This window comes from Zootoca vivipara, chromosome 5 (genome assembly GCF_963506605.1).
Source record: "Zootoca vivipara chromosome 5, rZooViv1.1, whole genome shotgun sequence".
Classification (NCBI taxonomy): domain Eukaryota; kingdom Metazoa; phylum Chordata; class Lepidosauria; order Squamata; family Lacertidae; genus Zootoca; species Zootoca vivipara.
The window spans coordinates 38,871,243-38,894,498 of record NC_083280.1 but is presented as its reverse complement, the minus strand read 5'-3'; the positions used below and the strand labels follow the sequence as shown (position 1 = coordinate 38,894,498).

General features: G+C 45.3%; 1 protein-coding gene across 3 annotated transcripts in view; it reads right to left on the bottom strand.

Annotated features, from left to right (window-relative positions):
* Positions 1-4,796: 4,796 nt before the first annotated feature.
* The window catches only part of ETV5 (ETS variant transcription factor 5), a 41,846-nt gene continuing 23,386 nt past the window's right edge, over positions 4,797-23,256 (bottom strand). For all 3 annotated transcript variants that reach the window (XM_035133187.2, XM_060274599.1, XM_060274600.1), the window contains exons 9-13: positions 20,871-20,939; positions 17,092-17,160; positions 16,487-16,656; positions 8,939-9,040; positions 4,797-6,969 (exon numbers count right to left, since the gene is read on the bottom strand). In XM_035133187.2, the coding sequence (XP_034989078.1) occupies positions 6,748-6,969; positions 8,939-9,040; positions 16,487-16,656; positions 17,092-17,160; positions 20,871-20,939 (632 nt within the window). In that variant the 3' untranslated portion in view covers positions 4,797-6,747. The remainder of the gene's footprint in view (positions 6,970-8,938; positions 9,041-16,486; positions 16,657-17,091; positions 17,161-20,870; positions 20,940-23,256) is intronic.

Genomic DNA, 23,256 nt, shown 5'->3' with positions numbered 1-23,256 from the left:
TTATAGTCAGCATGGCCTTGACTGAAAGAGATGAAAGCCAGTTTAAATCAGCTGTACTCAGCTTCTCTGAAGGAATAACCCAAACATCATGAACCTTCTGCGTGTTTTTTCACACGGAGCAACTTCCAGAACACTCTCGAATGAAATAGAATAAGAAACATCGCTACACACTAGATCAATACTTTCTGCACTAAGATATGCGAACTGACACTATCTAGCTCAGTATTGCCTATACTGTACTGATCAGCAGCAGCTTTCTAGGATTTCACACAAAATATTCTTATTTGGAAGGCAGATTCTTACGTTCTCATAACAGAGTTAGCACAGTGGCGACTGCTCCAAGTACATTAAAACTTGGTTAGATTTACATTTATCCTTATCCACCTTTAAACAAACAATCCCCATGAAAATACTTAGTCGAGAATAAATCACGGACACTTAGCTTTGCAAATAAGTGAAGATTTTTACTCACAAAGTTTCAGAAGTTACAGCAAACAAGTCTCTGTCTATTGGCAGTAAAACAAAGAAGAAAAAGGTTCCAAACTTGGAAGAGAACTTGGTTTCATTGGAAAAATGGTAATGCAATCTTTGACTTAGCAAAGTTGCAGGCTGTAAATATATCTTTTTGGAGAGATTCCGTTCACCTGGTGTTTTATGTAGCTTGGAGCCATGCTGCAGCTCCACCTTGTTCCTGGAAGTAGGAGAAGGAGAGCCTGTGAGAGCAGGGAAGCAACGGCTGAGTTTGCTAAACTCCACACATTGGCAGCTTGAGCTTAGATTAATGTGTTCACGAACGCAAATGTGAGTCGGCAGCTGTATAGCACAACACCAGGACCTTCCACATGCCACACAGGTGCTTTACATGGCTTTTTATTAAATGTTCACTCAAATGTAAGCCCAACTACGCTCTATAGATATTACTCTTAGGTAGGTGTGGATAGAATTGCAGCCTTGTTTAGTTTCACTTTCTCTTTGGCTTGTTAGCTGCTGTTAGCTAATTATGTTCAAGTAGGAACCTTGCCTTGTCTCTAAAGACACTTATTAGTTCCAGGTCTATTGGCGTTTTGTGGAATTATTACATCAGCGAGCTAGAAAAGGTGGAGAAAAGGAAACATTAAAGGGAGAGGGCATTATTAGCATTCTACGTATAGCAATAGGAGGAGCTAGGAGGTATGGGAAGACTTTAGTAGCTGAAAGACCTTTCTGGTCAAGTTCCTATCTGGTTTCTAAACTTTTCCTAAAAGAATTGAGCAATTGCTGAGCTTCACCCCTCCCCCCCCAAAAACCCCTCCAAAGTTAAAAATGTTAGTCATCCACTGTTTTCCATATTATAACATTTTAAATGGTTCTTTGATTTTGTGCATGGCAGTAGGAAATTGGGATTGCATTTTGGGTCTATTTTGAGGACTGCAATGAATTGTTTTGCAAAATATTCAGTAGGTGGAGTTTAGTACACTCACCTTATGATTTTTGTGTTCAGATTTCTTTATTCACACCTGACAGGATTAATCCATTCACTTATTAATCTATGTTGCAATATGCAGTACTGGAAACAGTAAATTTAGCTTGGGCAAGATTTTAATATTTATTATGCCTACTCAGCTCAGCCAGGATAAGTTTAAGTCATTCCAAATACTGTATATAAGTTAGTTTCTTTGGATAGAGTCGCATAATTAACATTATTTAGTTGAGCATGTTGATTTGGTTTCTTGACTTTCAGGTATTGAAAACTGCATGGAACTATTGAGAAATCACAGGCTTCCCAAACACCAACCTGTCTCTCTTGGGAGGGTAATTAAATTAAACTCAGGTTTTCTCTATTTATGCCAGGGGTTGCCAACCCAGCACCTACAGGCACCAATTTGCCTCTGATGGCTTCCCCTGGGCAGGTGCTCCAGACTTTGAGTTTTCTTCTTCTTCTTCTCTTTAAGCAAGTCTCTAGTCCTAGAAAGTTATGGAGCAAAATGTGCAGATACCTTCTAAGTGATTTCTGTTAAAAGAGAGAGGTATGGCTACCGTGTGTAACCTGCTGCTAATAAATGCTCCTTCTTGCTATTAAACAGCAATGGCATCAGAATGTGTTGCATGTGTGATCCCCATAATCAGGACCAGCAAGACATAGCTTGTGAACTATGTTCCTGGTTCGAATCCTGTTTTTTCTGTCTTAATGTAGTTATGCACAATGTATGCGTGTTCTGGCAAATCCCCCCCACCCATTCACCCTCCCGTAAGGCATGGGCCTCCTCCACTGTGTCCCTGTTCCCCACCCCAGCTGCACACCCATTTCTGGTTCTCCCGCCGCGTGACGTCATCTCCCTTCCGCGTGGGGGCACCCGCCACCCCGCCACATTCCTCCTCCCCAAAGGCATGGCCCGCCTCCACTCAGCGCCAAGTTCCTCACCCCAGCCCCGTACCACAACCCGGACGTCACGATACCTCTCTCTCTGCGGTCCCTTCCATCTCTCTGGTCATCTCCCCTCCAGCTCTCTCTGCTCATCTTCCTCCCATGTGATGGCACCCGTCATCCCAACCCCTCTCTCTCTTTCAGTCGCACACCCCATGTGCATCTTGGGCCTGGCCTGCTCCCCTGGCTGTGCTATGCTGGGCAATGCCATGCTACTGTGATGTCACAGATAGTCTGCAGCCAATGGCAGCAGCTGAGGCATCCTCAGTTGTGCTGCTTTGACATGTTTTTATAAAAAACACGTTCTAACTTCTCATCTGTCCACCTGTGCAGTGGAATGGAACGTCGTGTGAAAATTTCAACGCAATCGGTCAAGAGGTTTCGGAGGTAGCCGGACGCGTACGAACGGGGACCTTTTACATATATATATATATATACAGTATATGCAGAAATCAGTAAATTGAAATATAATACTTATGGCAAGGTAGAATGTGGTCAGGTGACCTGTGTACTACTTGCCTCTGCTTTCCTCTATCCTTATTGTCATATATATATATATATATATATATATATATATATATATATACATATACATATACATATACATACATACATATATATATATATATGACAATAAGGATAGAGGAAAGCAGAGGCAAGTAGTACACAGGTCACCTGACCACATTCTACCTTGCCATAAGTATTATATTTCAATTTAATGATTTCTGCATATACTGTATATAGGCATGAGCACATTTTATGCAAAATTGTCTTTTTGGCGATTTTCTTTCTTTTGTAAGCAATGTGAAAGTGGTCACCATACACAGAAGATTTAAAAAAAGATATCCAGGCTTCTTTCTGTTTCTATTCTCTGTAGATGGTTAAGCAGAATGTGCTTTCATTGGCAATGCTTAGGGTAAAGTAGATTTTATCTCCTAGTTCAAGACAGAGCACTTTGCTCAAGCTGCTATCAGGATGCTCACACACCATGTCTGTAATCAGCTGGTGCCGTTCGTAAGGATTTAGCTGTGATTTGTTTTACCTTCCAGGGACTGGGAAATGGAATTTCTCCAAAGGCTAGAGAAAGCCCCATTCCAAGGGGCAAGGGAACAGGAGAGGGATGAGGGCATGATATAGGAAAGTGACCTGCCGATAAATCCAGGTCATTGGTAAAAGCTGCTCACCCAATGAACATGTTGGAAATATATTCTCCTCCTGATTGCAAGGTAATGAAAAGCTCTGCAAAGTCAATCTCGGAAGCAGCATCTGCAGGGAAAGCATGTGTCCTTTAGGCTAGTAGTGATTAACTGTTCATGGTTTATGCGTTAATTGCAAGCACATAAGTTGGAGAGCATGTTATTGACAGGGGGCAGATGTAGAGTAACAGAAGCAAAAATTATAGGAAACTTGAGGCTTACTTAACCCTTTCCCCCCTTTTAAGTGTCCATTTTGGAATCTGATCCAACTGCATCACTTTGTTTTACCCAGTTGCATAAGAGACATCAATGTACATAGCTCTTCTAAATAATATCTTGACTGAAGAGAATCCCGAGTGCCACCACTCTAGTGAAGTGGGGAGTGTGTTGTTCTGTCAGATTCAAAATGCTGCTCAGTTACGAAGCCTCTTGACTAGTCACAATCTCCAAACCTAATCTATCACAGAGCTGATGTGAGGATAAAGGGGCTAAAGAGAACACAGCCATACCGTATATACTAGTCCTGAGCTCCTTCTAGGAAGGGCAGAATTAAACAATGCAGCCTGTTTATTCCCGGGATTGAGCTGAGGTGGGTGTGACTGTGGTCCTCCAGATAGTGCTGGATTCCCAGTTTCTGTCAGCCCCAGCCGGTGAGAAGTTATAGAATAACATTTTGGAGGACAGGTATTTTAGGGGAAACTGTAGAAGTGCTAGCAAGGCGAGAACAAGAAGAAATTGGGGGCAAGAGATGTTGATTTAGAGAAAAACAAACCTTTGGGTCAAAACACCTTATGAAAAGACATTCTGCGAAAACCACTCACTTCCATGTCCGTTGAATATAGAGGTCCTTGAAATAGCGCTAATTTTGCGGGAAACAAGATTGCTTTCTTGAGGGACTGCAGCCCAGTGGCAGGCAAAACTGAGGTGAAGGCAGAGAACTGAGACAGAACAAGCCCCCTCCCTCTGTGCGCTGTTCTGGGTTTTATTCCTGAGTTTTCCCCTGTGAGGGGAACGAGAAGGGAGGAGGAAAGCCCCATTGTGGAAGCCCTTGCATAGGGGTTCTGTTGTTGGGGTTTGTTAGGTGAATCCTGCCCAGGGATCGAGCTCTCCAGAACTCCAGGAGCAGACAGGGCAGTGTCAATCCATTTCTGCGTGGCAGTGCTGGCAAAACGAATGAGAGGGAAGCACACCAGCAGTGCCTGAACAGAAAGCAAAAATCCTTTATTGTACACAGTACAGAATGTAATGCAGCTTTGCAGGAGATATATTATATAGCCCTGCTCAGGCAACAGTCATTTCACATCAATCCTCAGATTAACCCTTTCTGCACTATAGACTTCCCATAACCAATTAAACAAAACGAAACCCACTGTTTTGGTTAAGCCCTGGGTCATATTTTTTGGGGTGGGTGGGGGGCGCTGCAGCTGAACTTTGCTGCTGCCCTGTGCTTTTTTTGACAGGCCACGTGGTACTTTCTGGGGAGAGTAGCCGAGTCGTCTACAAAGAGTTAATCTTCATACTTTAAAAAAAGAAGTGAAGTTAGTCAAAAACCCAAACAAAGTTATCAAAGCAGAAAGAGAAATCCTATACAGCATTTACAACAAAAATTGGAGTCCGCAGGGAAAGATATGCATATTTGGCTCAAGCACGGTACAGTTGCATGCTGAATGCAGCTCGCAGCAAGAAGAGGGGAAATTTCTGAAGGATCCAGAGATGTTTTATATATAATGATCAACTCTGACCAACTCCCCTTCCTCTCTGATTTTTTTTTTTACAAACCCAAGTTATATATAGATATATATATATATTCCTTTTTAAAAAATCCTCTTAAAATATGCAACTTGCATGAACTGAAGGAGGGTAATGCAACTTACAGATGAAGCTAAAAAATAGGTCTGTATACACATCTTGCACCTCTCTTGCTCGCAAGCCTAGGGAGAACTGGAAAAAGTTAGTTCAGCTGTTACAAGACAATGCTGCCACACGGTCAGGACTGCCCTGCCTGGGAGAAGTTCAATGGCTGGAGCTGCCTTGTATTATATACATAGAGTCCCCAGTTGCAGGAAAAGCCAAGCAGCTTGCGTTTGCTGCTGCTGCTGCTGCTGCAGGGGAGCATACTCTGAATGCAGAGCACACTGTACAAACTGTCCTGGACAGCATCCACTGCAGAACAGCACAAAGCAGATATGCACATGGAAGGACAAGGGCAAGGGACGACCCCCCCCCCCCGGCCAAGCTGCAGCAACCTTTGCGTTGGCGCTGCTGGAAGCAAGAAAGCAGCAGCTCAGCTTTGCCAAAAGCTGGTTTTGCCTTAAGATACAAAAACCTACAAAAAACCTGGTTACAAATGTTGCCCCACAACATAAAAAGTGTTTTGGCCGAGGGCCCCCCCCACTTCCCCTAAAAACAAGCCATCCATGCGCAGCCTTGCAACAGAGGGGGATGGCCAAGTGCCTGTGTGGCTCATAGGGATCTGGTAGGTTAAGTGCTGTCCTTTATGTTGGGTTTGCTTATTATGGACCAAAATTATTATTATTATTATTAATTATTATTATTATTATTACACAAAACAAAGAAAAATAATCAGAAGGAAAGGCTTCCTCAGGTTGAAGAGCTGTCGACTGAGAACCCAGAGGGGCTGAGCTAATTCAGCCAGGCCAGGAGAAGCACCACATTAAGCCATGACCCATCCGAAAAGGGCTTATGCTACACTGGCTCCTAAGCACCCGGGAGCCCTTTCCATTATACAAGGTAGATACAAGGATTGTGATTGTTACATAGCGTACTTTCTTGACATTTGCTAATCACACACTGTCTATTCAAGTCCTGTGAACATCTTTTTGTCACACACGACCCTAAGCAACCGGGCCCAGAAGACGCCCCCTGTTGCAAGTCCCTCCCCAGCTGTTCTTCACAGTGGCAGCCAAAGCGACCAGCAACAGGAGGCCCTACTCACTAGCCATGCTACTGTCTGTCTTCAAGGTGGAGGGCCGTTCAGTACTTTAGGCTCTTCCGATAATATTTGCAGAGAGCGGTTTTATGAACAGCAGAAATTCTTTACAAAAAAACAACAAAAACAAAACTTTTTTTGCCCTTATTTGTTGGAACTGGAGTCTCTTGAGGTCAGCACTCATGCTGCCCAGTGAGTCAGTAAGCAAAGCCCTCGGCGTAGGGGAGGTTGCTGCAGTGATCCAGGTCCAGGAGGTATGCGGAGTTGTCTTCAAAGTGTGTCAGAGGTAAGGTGTCATCTTCATTCACATGGCAGTCTGGTTCAGCTTTTAAGAACGGGCGCTGATTGTCAGGGAAGGCCATGGAGAAGAGGGCATCGGGGTCACAAACAAACTTGTAGACATACCGCTCTCCAGCCACCTTAAAAAAAGGAGGGTAATACAGGTAAGGAAGGGGCAGGTATGTATGACTGCATATATGGATGGATGGTTCAATTGCCACATGAAGATGGATTAACAGGCAGGAAGTTATGCAGGAGAAACAGGAAGTGAAGAGTCAATTGTTATAGCAATTGTAACATGTTCTTCAGGGGTTACTTTCTAAATGTTACTACATTTTATTACTTTCCAGTAGCTACTTAACTTCTCAAAATCTGTTGTGAAGGAAGAGTGCAGAGTATGTGCAAGCAAGCGCCTTTCAAAAACCCGGCTTCCCAGAACTGTATTTTATCCTTTCTATGATATTCGTACAAGTCTGTAAAGCATTATAGCTAGGCTGTGTGAGAGCTGAGATTCTACAAGAACACTGCAGAAGTGCAGGCTTCAGTATATTAGTCATCATGAGAAAATCATTCTTTTTCTTTATTTATTTAAAGGATATTTCTAGCTCTTAAGCTGGCAAAAATAGACTCAAAAGTATGCCTGGTGAAATCTCAGAACCTGAGAGTGGGATGGGCATGATATATACTGAATGAGGGCAAGGCTACGTGTAGTCTGCCGTTGTGCAGTAAGATTTTTGCAGAGTACACAAAGAACTTGCAATATACACCTTCCAAAAGGAATAAACTGGGGGAGGTGACATAATGTAAGAAAGCAGGTTTGCCACAGACTCTTTGAAATGCCTTGCTAAGGTGACAGTGCAGAATCGGAATGGCAATCTCATAGGCGCCATTCTTTGAGCAATAGTGCCTGCTGGGGTTGAGCCCATGTCACACAACCACCAGAGAAGCAAAGAAAACAAAAGTAAGCCTTGACAAGCTACTTGTGAACTTCAAGTCAGGTTTAGATGTGGTGGACTTTGTCAGTTTGCATTTCTTAGTGCAGAAAATATTGATCTGATGTGTAGCGATCTTTCCTATTCTAATTAATTCAAGAGGGTTCTGGAAGCTTCTTTGTGTGACAGAAACAAGCAGAAGGTTCATGATGTTTGGGTTATTCCTTCAGAGAAGCTGAGTACAGCTGGCTTAAACTGATTCTATTATCTCTTCTGTCAAGGTCATGACGACTATAAAAATAAGGCCAGAAGGAGCCTGGGTTTCACTTTCTCTTTCTATCTCTTTTCCTCCTGGTGTGGTGTTCTGTACATAGTATGTTTAGTGTTAAGGTTTAGACTTATAAGTTATTTTAAGTTTAAGTTAAGTCTGCTGCAACTGGATTTCTTATGAACAGTGCCAATCCTGAATGCATTGGATTTGCGACCATTATGCTCATTTGCCTTCAGTAGCAGTAAAACTCTGCTGGATAAAATATTAACTGCCCCTGGTCTATTTTTTGGGAATCCTGCAACGTGTTTTAAGTTTTTACTCTGCTAACTATACACTGGAATCTGCTCTGGATCAATATTGTGTAGAATTTCAATGACAGACTTCCTGCAGAAATGTAACTGATAAAGAAGTGTTACAGACTTTGTTCTTAGACAATGCAGTATATACCTAACCAAGCGGCTTCAAACATCAAAAGACATACTACAGGAAAGGTCCCAGGGAGGGTATTGATAAATCTCAGATGCAACAGGGAGTGGCTCGCAACACTCATTAAACCACGTTCCATGCAACAAATGCAATAGATATTAGTGTACTATTGGATGGAGGAAAAGAAGAATCTCGTCCTCCTCACACACGACATAGTATTGCAGTTTTAGGACTAGGGAAATTAAATGTAGATGGTAGAAAGAAATGAAAAATCAATTTGCTTTTTTGTGTGTTGTAAGCGGATTGTCTGGAAATGCACCAAGAAATGGTGTGTTGGCTGTCTTTCCTCCAATTAGGCAGATGGAACAGGAGGAAGAGTAGTCCTGAAAAGTAACCCATAACTGTGCCAAAGACTGTTCCTTTACAACCACACAGCTCTCACGTACCAAAGATGTTCAGAGGAAGGAGTGGGTTGCTCACCTTTTGCATTATGCCTTTTTCATAGTAGTAGCGAAGAGAACGGCTAAGCTTGTCGTAGTTCATTGCCGGACGATTCTTCTGGATCCCCCACCGACGAGCTACCTAAGAAGGTGGAGAATACAGCCATGAAGCTCTGCAGTGCTTGTCAAGTGTTTTGGCATATTGGTTGGAAAGTCTTTGTGATCAAGCCCCTCCCTCTAGAGGAGACAGAAATACCACCAGTAAAGGCCACAGGTTCTGAACTACCTGTATGCAGGCCTAGGTTGGGGGAATCAAATAGGGTATTGGGATCTTCCACGGGGCCTTACCATGACACATATGAAGTCTCTGAGCCTCCTTGGCCCTGAGGAAGTGAGGGGCATTGTCCTTTTCTCTCTTGAAAATCACAGAGAGTTGAAGAAGGAAGTTGGAAGTGTGATACTTCCCCCCACTTCCCCTTTCAGCTCCATGTACTTTTCAAAGGCTCAGAAAAATTCTGCTGGATCGACATTTTACCCAGATCCCTTGGAAAAGCAAATTTTGTGCATGCATGCATGCTTTCTTTCTGTTTGTAAAGAGTGAGGGGGGAAGAAGTGCTGGTACCCATGGCAAATCATTCAAAAACCCACATGTGTCCATAGGCCTAAAAGACTAGAGGACCCCCTCCCCACCACTTAGCACATAGTTAAAAATTGCTTCTTGGTGCTTCACAGTGTCACGGACAACCAGCCAAACTTTGCTGGCCAGGGCACAGAATATAGACCAACAGACCATTAGCATGTCACACTTTTTGACTGCAACGGAAACCAAGGGATGACCAGGAAACCCAACAACGCTGCAGTGAGTGTGTTCCTAATGGGTTGCAAGAGCACCGACTCAATTCTAATACGATTCTGGAGCAGTCATGTAGAGGGGATTACTCATTTTAGCTCTCTTTGGGAGCAGGTTCTGATGACATAAGCCTGCTGCCAACCAACCCACTGTTTCCCAGGGGATTTCTGGAATGGACAATCTGCAAGGCACTCAGAGAAGATTAATGGGATTTCCTTGCACTAAGTGCACCGAGGCAGCTTGCATCCACCTGAGGCATCGCAAAGGCCCAGAACAGCAGTCCGAGCCAAATACACAGGGTGTGTCCAGCAGCCTCAGCAGCTAAGCAGATAGCTACATTTGTACGCTGCACCCGGTCAGTCTGTTTTTTCATCAGAGCCAAGAAAGAGGAATGGAGATGCAAGGATCAATTAAACAGGTACACCATCCTCAGAGAAAGCAGCACCCGGCCTCACTGCAGCTCCAACGCAGAGAAAAGCATCTACTTCCCACAACCTGCCTCTCTGCCCCTTCTCCATCTATTACAGGATTTCAATTAAAGCTCCAGGAAAACCTCCAACAGAACTGACATCTTGCTCCCCTTCGCACTCAGCTTTTTCTGCCCTGCCACCCTGAGCACAGCTCATCTCTCGTACGGAGGAACATGTCTGGAGCAAAGCACAGCAGCATACAAAGCACAGCAGCGCTTACCAAGTTCAACAGCACACCAGTTGCCGCAGTGTCAAAGGAAGGAAAAAGCACAAGAAGCTCTGCTGTGTGTTGTTTTAAGGCAACAGAGAGCAATAGGCTTCTCAATATCGTGGGGGGGCTGAACCTCTCTTAACAGGCTCCAGGATGGAAGCATGTTCGGTTACATTTTGCATGTTCAGACACAAGTTCTTTGCAAATGGATGTAACGACAGGAAGAGAGCGGATTCCAATGCACAGATTCCAAGCAGCCCTGGAGCTGCTGTTACGTAATCATCTCTCAGCACACGGGCTTTGATTACCGCGGTAAGAGCTTCCTCTTGCTGCTGCACAGCAGGGCACTGAAAGCCACAAACTCCTCCAAAGCCCCTCATCCTCTCGCTGGACCATAGGGTCAGAAAGCAAGGTCTCTTAGCAGCCTTTTGATCATATAAGAGAGCCCACTTCCATTTACTTGGGGCAGACTCATTGAGAGAAGAGGCTTCAAAAGTATAAAGCTTTTCACCTTGTGTGCGTGGGGAGCAAGGCCCTGCAATGTGGCTGTGCATCTCCCACTTGCGCTCCTTTGGCATACTCGCCAAAGGAAAACTGCCAGACAGCGCAAGATTCATGGCTCAAGCATTTCCAGATCAAAGCCATGCCTTTTCCTAATGGAGAGGGAGTGAAACGGCCTACTCTCACAGACCTCTGACTAGAGGGGGGGGGGCGCTGCCAAATTGTTGTTTGAAAAACCACAATTTCCATGCCGAGTGTACTGTATATTATGGATAATTACCCACCATGCACTGCCTGGCTCAGCTGTGCAGCTGGTTTCAATTATTAGTCAAACAGCTTCCTTCTCTGTATCATTCAGCACAACCCAGCACACCACAAGATTCCTCTCGGTAATTTCAAGGGTTTATTTACAAAAACCAGTGTCTCCACAGGGCGACGGCAGAGCAAAGCCTACTCAGCAACAGAGTGAAAAAGCGTTTCTGCAAGGCACAACCAAGTGTCTGAAGCTTAATGAGAAAAGTGGGGTGTGGGGGTGGGGAGAGGGGGATGCGGTAGAGGGGAAGTAGGGGGGGGAGAGAGGGATGAGCCAATACGAATAAAATTGGAAGCATAAGAAATCCATCGCTAAAAATATATGTGTTAAGAAGCTCATATGTGTAATGGCAAAAAATAAGATGTGTTATGTTGTCACGAAGTAATTTAATACCTGCAGTGATAATGCATAATGAACAATATGAAAGACAAAACACTGAAAATACAAACAGACAAAAATACAGCAGGATCACCAAAGAATTGATGCTTTTGAATTGTGGTGCTGGAGGAGACTCTTGAGAGTCCCATGGACTGCTAGAAGATCAAACCTATCCATTCTGAAGGAAATCAGCCCCGAGTGCTCACTGGAAGGACAGATCCTGAAGCTGAGGCTCCAATACTTTGGCCACCTCATGAGAAGAGAAGACTCCCTGGAAAAGACCCTGATGTTGGGAAAGACTGAGGGCACAAGGAGAAGGGGACGACAGAGGACAAGATGGTTGGACAGTGTTCTCGAAGCTACGAACATGAGTTTGACCAAACTGCGGGAAGCAGTGCAAGACAGGAGTGCCTGGCGTGCTCTGGTCCATGGGGTCACGAAGAGTCGGACACGACTAAACAACAACACAGCAGGATCATGTAGAAACCAAGATCAAGGTCTTACTATCCAACGTGAGTCTCAGTTTGCTGATTTCATGGCTCTGAAATGTTTTATTTGTGTTTTGTATCAATCTCAGTCTACTTATCCAATTTGGATTATCTTTATTAATGAAGAAACACATCAGCAAGAAAAATAAACACGCCAAACTGTTAATCAGTGGTGGTGCTTCAGGTATTTTACCTTTTAAAAAGGAAGTGCATATTCCCAGTCATTGAATATGACCTGCAAAAACAAACTACTCTTCCAATCTATAATGAAAAATATTGTTATAGTTTATGATTGCTGCAGAGCTGCAAAATTTGACATGCAGCAAACACACATTGTAGCCTCTCTAAAAATGCTGAGAGCAATTGTTTTCAACCATAACTGATTAACAAATGGGTAGCTTTTTTTTGGCCTTCCCACTGATACGTTCCCCATGAATAAGAATTGTCCGAAATGGGTGAATGAACTAGCCTTCCATCAGCATTTTTTCAGAACATTGAGAAAATAGCTCAACTGTATTGATGGACTTCTGAACAATTCTGTCCCTATGAGGTCACTGTATATCTTGGTCTTCCATGTATTTTATATTTCCAGTGTCCTTATATTTTGTTCTGCTCACTGCATATTATTGCTGCAGTTTACCAATCACATGGTGGACCAAGAAGCAGACTGTTTTTCACATTACAGTGTTTAGCTTTCTATTTAGTTGTTTAAAAGGGGGTAGACTTCTTGTGCCTCTAGTTATGAGAAAAGAGGCACATTCTCTGTACAGTACCTGCTATCTGGGGAGCTGTTATGGAAAGCCAAGTAAGCTGTGCCAAAGGAGCAGGGAGAAAACAACATGCAAGAAATGGATCCTGGCTAGACTCTGTGTTATATGCTGCCTACTTTTTTACATTTGCAAATTTTGATTGCTTTTTATATCGTGCACATTTGTAAAACTAACAACTCACCCACAACTTTCCCTAAAAGCTGATTAGAAGCAAACAGCAAAGCAAAAGAACAGGAAAAACAAACAAAGCTGAAATCAGTATGGAAGGAAAAGGGTGAGGGATAGCCCAGCATTAGCACTCAGCACCTGCAGGTAGATGGTGGGACCTACATATCTCCAGTGAGTCGCACACACGGACCCTTTATCATCCAAAGGGCAGAATCCGACTATGTGCTATATTTCAGAGAAGTTTCATGAAATCGGGGAAATTTTCCTGCTCCAAGCTTGGACCTGGTGGTTGCAGGGACAGAATATAAACCCTGACTCCCCAACGGTTCAGAGCTTTGGGGTGTGTGGAGGCTGGCTCTGCCAATGGATTATATGCCACTTGGTTCTACTCAAAAGAGACTCACTGACATTAACAAACATGACTTATTTCCATTAATTTAAACAGATTACTCTGGATAGCATTTAGTTAGTGTAAGGGGGAGACAGTATAGAGAACCTCCCCCATGCATCAGAAGTAGCTCCTCCCCAAGCAGCGATGAAAGCAAAGGCGCTGAGGAAGCCTGTCAGGAAGTGGAGGGAGAGTGCCGGGGCTCTGGCAGCATGGAAGAGACCCGGCTACACAGGAGGGAGGAAATAGAGGGGGAAAGGGGGGAGAAGGAAAGCATGGAGCGTAGACCCTTTCCTCCGGTTCCGGAATTACGCAGGAGAAAAAGGGGGAGGAGGTTCACTGTCCCAAGACTCTTATGTTGGAGGAAGTCACGGGGAGGAGCAGTGCCGGATTCTGCATCGGAATGACCAGACACGTTTTTTTACACCTGTCTCACTATAAATAGAGTGCACCAATAAAACACTGTTGAAAGACAGGCATGTGGAGCGTCGTTACTCTGGAGTAGTCGCAAGAACTCCTGACAGTTAGGTACAACCCTCTGTGCCTTATGTTCTGAGACTGAACACCCAAAAGGTATAGGGGCAATTCCCCACATCGTTGACTCCCCAACAGTTCTGAGCTGCAGGGGGGGGGGGAGGTTCCGTGCTTGCTCTGCCTCTGCGCCCAATGGGTGCTCCAATCTCAGGGCACCCATCAGGTGCAGATACAGGCCACCTCCCCTTTCCACCTTGGAGATGGGAGGCAAAGGCTTGCTATAGTTCTGCACTTACACCCACCAAGAGTAGAATCCAAACAAATGTCAGGTTGGGGCTGGGGAGAGAGCAGGGTTCATCCCCTCTCCTCTGTAGCTCCAGGATCTGAAGGAAGCCTCAGGCTCATCTTGCACATCAGAGCCCGCCTCACGTTTTGCACTCGGGTCTCCCTCGCCACGAGATTATCAAACCCTGCCAATGCTCTCCTTGCGCACCAAGACTGCAAGTGGAGTCCCACAACTTCCTCACCCCATCTGGGTTAGAGTCAAAGTCACTTCTGAGGAAGTGCGCAGGGAGCCCAGTGTGAACTGAACAGAACGTGCTGTTGAGTCAGGCAGTGTCTAATAGGCTGCAGTTTGCTCCAGAACCAGAGCCTCATACAAGGTGCATTGTGTTTGGTCTAATCCAATTGCATTTTATCTCTATAAAACAACACTAGCTGGACAAGATCTTCTGAAGACCGAAAGACAACCCCGGCAGTTAAGACAGGGAGGCATTGCTGGCAAATAATCAGGGACAGCCAAACTAAGCAATTTTGTGCTCAACAGGTTCAGCGAGAAATCTGGAAGCAGAGCCTTGTGCCATCTGCTCTGCAGTTTCCCCATCTGACCTTAATGTGGACCGGGAAAGAATGAACAAGCAAATAAATAACAAGGCCAGAAATGGCTTCATTTACAGCAGGCATAGGCAACCTTTGGCCCTTCAGGTGTTTTGGACTACAATTTCCATCTTCCCCGACCACTGGTCCTGTTAGCTAGGGATCATGGGAGTTGTAGGTCAAAATATCTGGAGGGCCGAAGGTTGCCTATGCCTGATTTACAGCATCTCTGCCCCTGTTGCAGCCCTGGACATTGAACCCTACCACCTGCAACTTGGAGTAAGTTAATAATAAGGACTCAGAGAGGAGATGGATCTACTTGTGCCCTTGCCAAGTTGCCACATGAAATGCCTGTGTAGTGCTCAGCAGTGAATGAGGCAGATTTGGAAGTTACACTGGAAGCACCAACAAGAGGTACCCTGTTTACGCAGTGTGTGCAAAAGGTGACATCGCACACTTCTACCATGGGTAGATATAGGAACTGTCACCACATCGGGTGTTGATGCATCTCTGCATGAAGGCAATGCTCAGCCAGCATGGCACACATCATTGGTATTTTCTCTCGGGAGCACTTGCCATGCCATGTCCCTGCCTCAACAGGCATCATTCCCGGTTGGGAGTGCCAGTATCAGTGAACTGCAGCCATTGTGTCCCACCAGGCAGACTTACAGCAGCTCCTGAACAAGCATCTGGGTTGCTGGCTACCCTTACTTACCTTCCAAGTCCCGGACTGCAGAATCCGGGACCGGCAGCCGTGTGACACCGGAGGTTGCGTCGACGTAACTTCCGGTGTCGCTTTGCCCTTCTATGGGCACCAAAAATGGCCGCCACCGGCTTCGAAAGTCGCTTGTACACATGTCAGGAAGTGCGTCAACGCAACTTCCGGTGTCGCTCTGCCCATCTATGGGCACCAAAAATGGCCGCCGCCGACACCGGAAGTCGCGTCTATGCACTTCCGGACATGCGTAGATGTGACTTTTGAAGCCGGCGGTGGCCATTTTTTGGTGCCCATAGAAGGGCAAATCAGAAAGAAAAAAAATGGCCGCCGGCAGGAGAAAATAACAGAGAAAAACGGGAGACAAAGTGATACGGGGGACCACCGGGAAAAGGTAAGTAAAAACGGGGGTTTCCCGGGGAAAACGGGGCACTTGGCAGCTATGGTCCTGAACCACTGCTATTCGATTCTCAACACCAGTCATTTTAGACAGAAAAGGATAGTTGGGAAGGAATTAGGACAAAACCACCAACTTTTTGCAATCTTTCTGGTACGTGTCCAATTTTAGCACTAAGCAAAACACACACACCAGTTTCCACCATAAGGCCGAATTCATCACCAGCCCTACTCCACAACCTCTGTGCACCGAAGGTCAGAGCCCCTCCTCTTCAGTTAGCCAGACCCCAAACCTTTCCACTCTGGCAGGTCTCTCCTAGTGCTACTAGGCCCTTGGTTAAGTGGCTTGGTCCAGAGGTCAACAGAAGCTAAGTGGCAGCATTTCACATCAGCCAGCCTAAGGTCTCATCCAGCTCCCTTCTCCCAGTGACACTTTCATCTGAACTTCAAGCATTTCGTCCTCTGTTACATTCTAGTAGGCTTCCAGCCATTCTGTCAGCTGAAATTCAAACCTTTTGTTTTGACAGTCAGTAAATTAAAAGTGCAACCGTCACAGCCATTTTGGAGGCTCACTCTCAGATTTCTTTTACCTCTTCTGGCTCAATCAGCTTGAACTCCATGCCCCTGCCTGTCCAGGCGATGAAGTGGGCATTGGCTGGGTCGTCGAGGAGTGTGACGAGGAACTGCCACAGCTGGAGTGACCCTCGCCTCTGGTATGGAGGTCCTTCACGATATACTGTGGGTTCTTGCTTCACTTTACCTGTTCCAAACAACGGCAACACACACCAGTTAGAACTGACACCCCAAGTGCCTCAACCTATCCCCTGGTGCAGTTTCCATTAACTTCTAGATGTCTGAAAGAAGCCAGGTGAGCGAGGAAGTGGCTACATCTGGATGTGGATGATGCTTTTTTTCTTTTTACTCTTCTCCCCATGAAGCAATATGCTATAAAGGCAGGTGAATGCACCTGGCTGGCAGCACATCCTTTGTATGCTTTAGCATCTTATTTGATTGGCACGTAGCTCCACTGCTGGAGCCCTATGTCTTGCAGCAAATTTCCCCATAATATTCAGCACAAACGAGTTAGATCTTATTGAAGTCCATGGGCGAATTGGCGAATTAGTGGCCAATTCTGACCTCTCTAGAGTTCTGCAAAATCTCCACCCCAGACAAACCTAAGTGGACAGTCCCTTACCTTCCATCCTCTCTGGTACAACACAGGTGTCATCAAAGTAGAGCCGGGCATCTTTCTCATAGGGAAATCCTAGGAAGATAAAACACACACCTATTAGCTCACCACAAATTCTTGTTTTATTCTCTGCAATGTATTGCACTCGCATACACGTGCATGTGCACATGCACACACACACATTATTAAGCTGTTCCTTCCTGGATGGTTTGATTCGCTTCATTGCATTGCTTGTTGGCAGCAACGGCAGCTAGTCAGCCATTCATTAAAAGCAACAGGTAAGGCCTTGAAATGCTTATTTGCAAATGTGCCAGCTGCTGCTTCTGCCAACTCCATGGGCTTGTCCAGACAGAAAGTTCCCACATAGTTGGTTTCACACAGAATGGCTAAACCGCAAGTGGAGCAAAGAGTACTGCAAACAAAGTACTGAGAAGCTGGTTTTCTTGCACTACAGTCCTTCACTTGGGCTGTGTCACCAGCATTGCCTCTCCCCATCCCCAGGCCGGCATTTAGACTGGCTGGGACAAGCATGGGGGGTCTGTGCAGAAGCATCCTAATGTTGCTTGCAAGAGTATCAGCATGTGTGGCACTCAAGAATACCCTAAAAAAATAATAATAATCTAAGAACATCCTAGGGTTGCTTTTTATCCTAATTGATTGGATCTGACCAAACTTTTATGCAGTTTAAACTGCTTTTAAAAAAGAAAGAACCTTCCCATGTGCTCCAACTGCACTGGTTAAGTCTCACCAAATGTCTACACTGCATTTAATCATATCACTTTAAAGCTGTCAACAGATTTCTGTGTCCATGGAGCAGCTTCCCTGCTATGACTCTTGTGGGTCTAGTTCCAGTTCAGCACAGACTGCAGGATTGCTGTGCATTTGCAACAGAGGGAGGGATGTCCAGCAGCAGCAGCAGCAGCAGCAGCAGCAGCAGCAGCAGCAGCAGCAGCAGCAGCAGCAGCAGCAGCAAAACACTTTTCACTTTATTTTCCTACTTATAACCATTTCCACTAGTCAACAATTTTAACAAACAAACACCAGTGGCTGCATTTTTATTTATTAACTACATTTATATCCCATTTTTTCCTCCAAGGAGCTGAGAGATGGGTGACTGGCTTCATGGCTGAGTGGGGATTTGAACCCCAGTCTCCCAGGTCTTAGTCCAACACTCTAACCACTACACCATGCTGGGTAAGGCCTGGAGGACAAGCCAGGCTTTGGCCATTTTGCTCACTGATGATACTTGGACTCTCCACACACACCCCTTTGATCAACTTGCAAATGCTTTGCCAGTTCAAATAATGTGATTTGTGACCGGATCCACCACCTGCCTTGCCAGAACACTTGCAAACTGGCTAGAACAGGGATGGGAAAGCTGTTGGACCTCCAGCTTCCCATTGGTCCTATCCAGCATGGCCAATAGTCAGGGTGATGGGAGTTGTAGTCCAACATCTGACAGGCCTCCATGTTTCCTATCCCTGGACTAGAGAGGGAGGGTTCCTGTTGTAGTTTGCCTCCTCCAAACAGACCAAGAAGCAGTTTAAAGGATCAGAGATCCTGGAGACTACAAAATTGTTACATGCCTTATTTGGAAACTGGTTTGAAAGCAAAATCTTCCTTTGACATGTAACCTCTAGTTCTGTACTATGAAAATCATAATCGACAACTTGCTATGGAATCCCTCTTTTGGCTAACGCATAGCCTATAGATCCACTATCCTTCCAGCTATGGTGATTATCACAGTTAATGTGACATGAAGGAATGCTTCACACAAATATGATTTGTGTATATGTGCCAACGGCTTTGAAACGTGGCAAATACACATGGATCTGTTTTGCCACATTTATCAGCTAGGCCAGTGTGCTGGGACTTGATTCTGTTTATTACAATTATTTCCTAGGTCGCTTCAATCACAGGTGCCATACGCAAAGTTCCCAGGCACTCCCCTAATCCAGGCACTGACGAGATCCAAACCTCCTTGGTATTTTATCAGTATTTTCAGTACACAGCATGTACACTTCCTGCCGATGTAGGAAATTTGTCACACGTGGAAGAGCCCTTGGCTATCATCGTAAGGGCAGTGATGGACCCACTCCACTCCAGTCAAACCATGCCAAACTGGGCTTGCTGCTTCAGGGTGTAGCTACTGAGTTTAAAGATAGTTCTCTGCGGTGTATCTTGTATACATTTGAGAGAGACCCTTCTTGCCCAGATAAAGTTCCACTGAAGTCAGGCATTTAGAGCCACGGTTGCAGCTGGCATTGCCACCTAATGTGCCAAAGGAGGAGGCAGGAAGGAAGAAACCACTTTGTGGGTAAAATGGAACGAGCCATATCTATGTCCAAGGAAGGAAATGGGTGAAAGAGATATTGAATTTCTGACAGGCCCGAAAACAGCTCCGTCAATTGATTTGCCATGCTGTGAAGCTCCCATCAGGCCCAACAAGCATGGCCAATGGCCAGAGAAGATGGGAGCTGCAGTTCCACCGCCATCTGAAAGGCTACAGGTTCCTCATTCCTGCGGTAACTCGGCCTTCCCCAACCTGCTGCCCACCAGATGTTCTAGACTACAGCTCCCATCAAACCCAGCATTTAGTCCGAAACATCTGGAGGGCATCAGGCTGGGGGAAGCTGAGTTACAGCAAGACAACGAGGACTTAGCAGGAGGCAGATAACATCACAATCTGAATAAAACTGGCTTCCCCAGTCCATTTAAAGTTATGGCATAAATACATAATTAACAGCTGTAAGATGACATACTTACTCTTGGCAACTGCCAATTTTCTGCTAGGGATGGGTAGGAGCACTTACTATCTGTGAAGATCTAACACAGAACTCAGCGGACTGAAGAAAGCTCAGCGTGGCTGAATTTTGTTGCTGAGACAATCTTTTCGATCAGCGTTCAATGTGGGTTGATCTTCCCCAGAGTTTGCTGAGCAATCAGTACACCTCAATTAGGGCAGTGAGTTTCACAGCACCAGAAGAGTCAGGAAAGAGCCATAAAAACAGGCTCAGAGATAGTAAGAGGAAGAAAGGAAATGCCTAGAGCACAAAGAAGTCCCTGGCTCAAACCTAATGACTGAATTCACTAGGTGAGCGCCAGTGTGGTGCAGTGGTTAGAACACTGGATTAAGACTGGGGACCTTGGTTCAGATGCTCATTTGGACCAGTCACCAATTCTTAGCCTAACCTACCTCACAGGGTTGCTGTAGGATAAAAGGGAGAGAGGATCATGTAGACACCACCTTGAGCTCCTTTGAGGACAGCAAGATGTAAACATGATAAACAAAAATGAACAAGTGGTCTTAGGCAAGCCACTCTCTTGCAGCCTTGCTTCCTCCATCATATAGCCCTAGGCTGCTGTAAGGATCACAAAAATAAAGACCTCTCAACACCCTTAAGCTCTGTAAAAATACTTGAAGTGTCTTGCTATTATTAAATTTACTGGCACCATTTCCCTTGTCGTCGTCTCTTATGTTACAGCAAAAGGGCCTCTAAGCAGAGGCATGTAAGCCAACACTTCTGGTTTCATGGGAGAAGGTGTTTCCCTTTCACTTCCTGCTGGGATAATCACATCTACATTCCTTTCCATTTTACTTCATATGTGCGTAGTCATACATGTAACTCAGCCTTGGTCAACCTGGTGCTGTCCAAATGTTCTGGACTACAACTCCCATCAGACCCAGCCAGCATGCTGGTTGCACCTGATGGGACTTGTAGTCCAAAATTTATGGACGGCACCAAGTTTGTGAAGGTTGTTGTACACCTTGACTTCCCACTTACCATCATGGCTGTTGGGGAAGTAGCCTCCTCCTCCTCCTCTTACATATGCTGATTGACAGTTAGGCACTTCTGAAATAAAGATGGAACTGGGGTTAACACCACCCTGAACCGAACACACTTCACTTCTTCTCCAGGTTAAACAGTGGACAGATCAACAAAGAAAATCCCCGGTGCACCAATGTCTAGGTTTGCAAGATTCCACTTGACAGTTTCTTGGAAATCCAGCATTTATTTTTACGATTCTCCAGTAATGCTTCTCTGAATGTTTTGCAGAGTGCATCCTCCATCCAGATCGGATAGAAATGTATTTCTGCACCATTACTTTTGAAGGCTGCAATCCCAAGCTGGGAGTAAGCCCTACTGACAACCATGAGAATTTTTTCCAAGTAAAAATATATAGTGTTGCACTGCGAGGCTTTCCAAGGGCTTTCTAAATGTACCTTGGAGTGGGCCCAGGTGGGATTTAAAAATCAGATGGAAACCATGCACAAATTATTACGCATCCAATTTCTACACGTCTGCAAACCCCACAAACAGAAGGAGGTTCTGCAAAAATTCTCCGCGGCTGGATTCAAATAACAGTCTGTGCCGCAGAGGTTGCTGCAAAACTCACCAAGTGGAGACCCCCAGTTATCTGTAGAATCCAGCCATGTGGGTGGCCCCAACAATCAACTGTAGATACATAGCTAGAATCACATTTTTGTGTGCCAAGATCCTATAGGCTGAAGTGATTCATGGATGGGAAACCTGGAGCCTTCCAGACATTCCTGGAGTGCAATTCCCACAATCCCTGGCGGTTGGGACATGCTGGCTGGGGCCGATGGAAGTTGGGAGTCCAATGACATCTGGAGAGCTACAGGTTCCCCAACACTGTTCTACATGGTTTTAAGGTTGGCACACAGACTACATAGGTAAACCCACTGTAACACAAATGGGGGTCGAGAAGCAATCTCTGAAGTGGAAGACTGGGCAATGTGGTTATCAAAAAACAAATGTATCATTTTTGAAGGTCTGATCTTTCAACTTAACTCACATCAGCAAGTCAGTGCAGTAATGGAAGAGGAACCTGAGCATATGGTCTAGTCCTGTCTACACTCCCTGCTAGTGGCTCCCCAGAATCTGAGGTAGAGGCCATTTTCCATCACTTGCAGCTGACTCTTTTAACTGAAGATGGCAGGGATTGAACCCATGACCTTTGCACAATACAGCAGGTGCTTTGCCACTTGGCTACAGACCCTTCCATTAATTTCCCCTCATCTGAGAGGCCGGACTATTTCTACCCTTCTGCCATCTACCAAGACACTATTTTATTTTTTTTACCTACTAGGATCTGGCATCAAGAGACAAGATGAATCAACAGCTAAATAGGAGATGACCTGAATTTGTGGGCAATAATAGGATCCCTTGAAAAATCAGGTACATCATATTGTTCCTGGAAGCTGTAATACAATCCCCTTTGCTGCTGCAGCTGTCTCTCCTGAGAAGGCAAAGCCTTTCCAAGAGCATGTGAGAAAATAACTTAATGAACCTGCAGGAGAGGTCGAACACACTGAAAAAGTCAAGCTTAATATTTTGCATTCCCTCCGATAGCACGTGAGAAGCAGGGAAAAGGGGGCGGGGGGGGGGGAAAGCCTTTAACTTTAGATCTTTCCCCATCTGTTCCACCCTGCCTCCAAGAGGTCACAGTATTTTTAGGCCTAAGGCGATTTGCAGATATGTAGTGGGCCCTGCACCAACAGCAGCTGCACAATCTAAAGTGATCAGGCAGCCCCCTCCTCCTTTCCCCCCCTGCATGTCCCAAGGTGAGTGCTCAGCTGCAGGTTCATAGCTGCTCCATGGAGCCGGTCGCTTAACCCTAGAGCTGCCAGAGAGAAGATGGGAAGACAAAGAGCTGCTGCAGAGAAAGGTGAAAAACTGCCTTCCCTTCCCTGCTCCACTTCCCGCACCAGTAATGCCTTTCAGATTATGGAAGCTTAGTTTGTCTGCTACATCTGTTGAATGCCTGATTTTAACATTTGTCGTCCCCCCCCCAAAAAAAGCCAGAAAGAGATAATCTAACGTTCTAAGTAGGTTAAACACTGCCACAATAGACAGCTGCTCCACCCTCTCCCCTTTGCTAGAATGTGAAGAAAACAGCAAAGCTTTAAAGTAACAGTAAAAAAGGGGGTGGGGTTTTCGAAAACTGAACAGGCAAAACATGGGAGGAGCCTGGTGGAATGTCTAGATTAACAAATGCATACAATAGGTGAGACATCTCTCATAACCACGCACGGCTCACTGGTGCCTGCATTGTTGCCAAGGAAGGATGTATTCTCCAAACTGTTGGGTGATCCAACAAGCACAACAGGATTTATTCCATACTCCAAGGGCTGCCTGAAAATTGGAC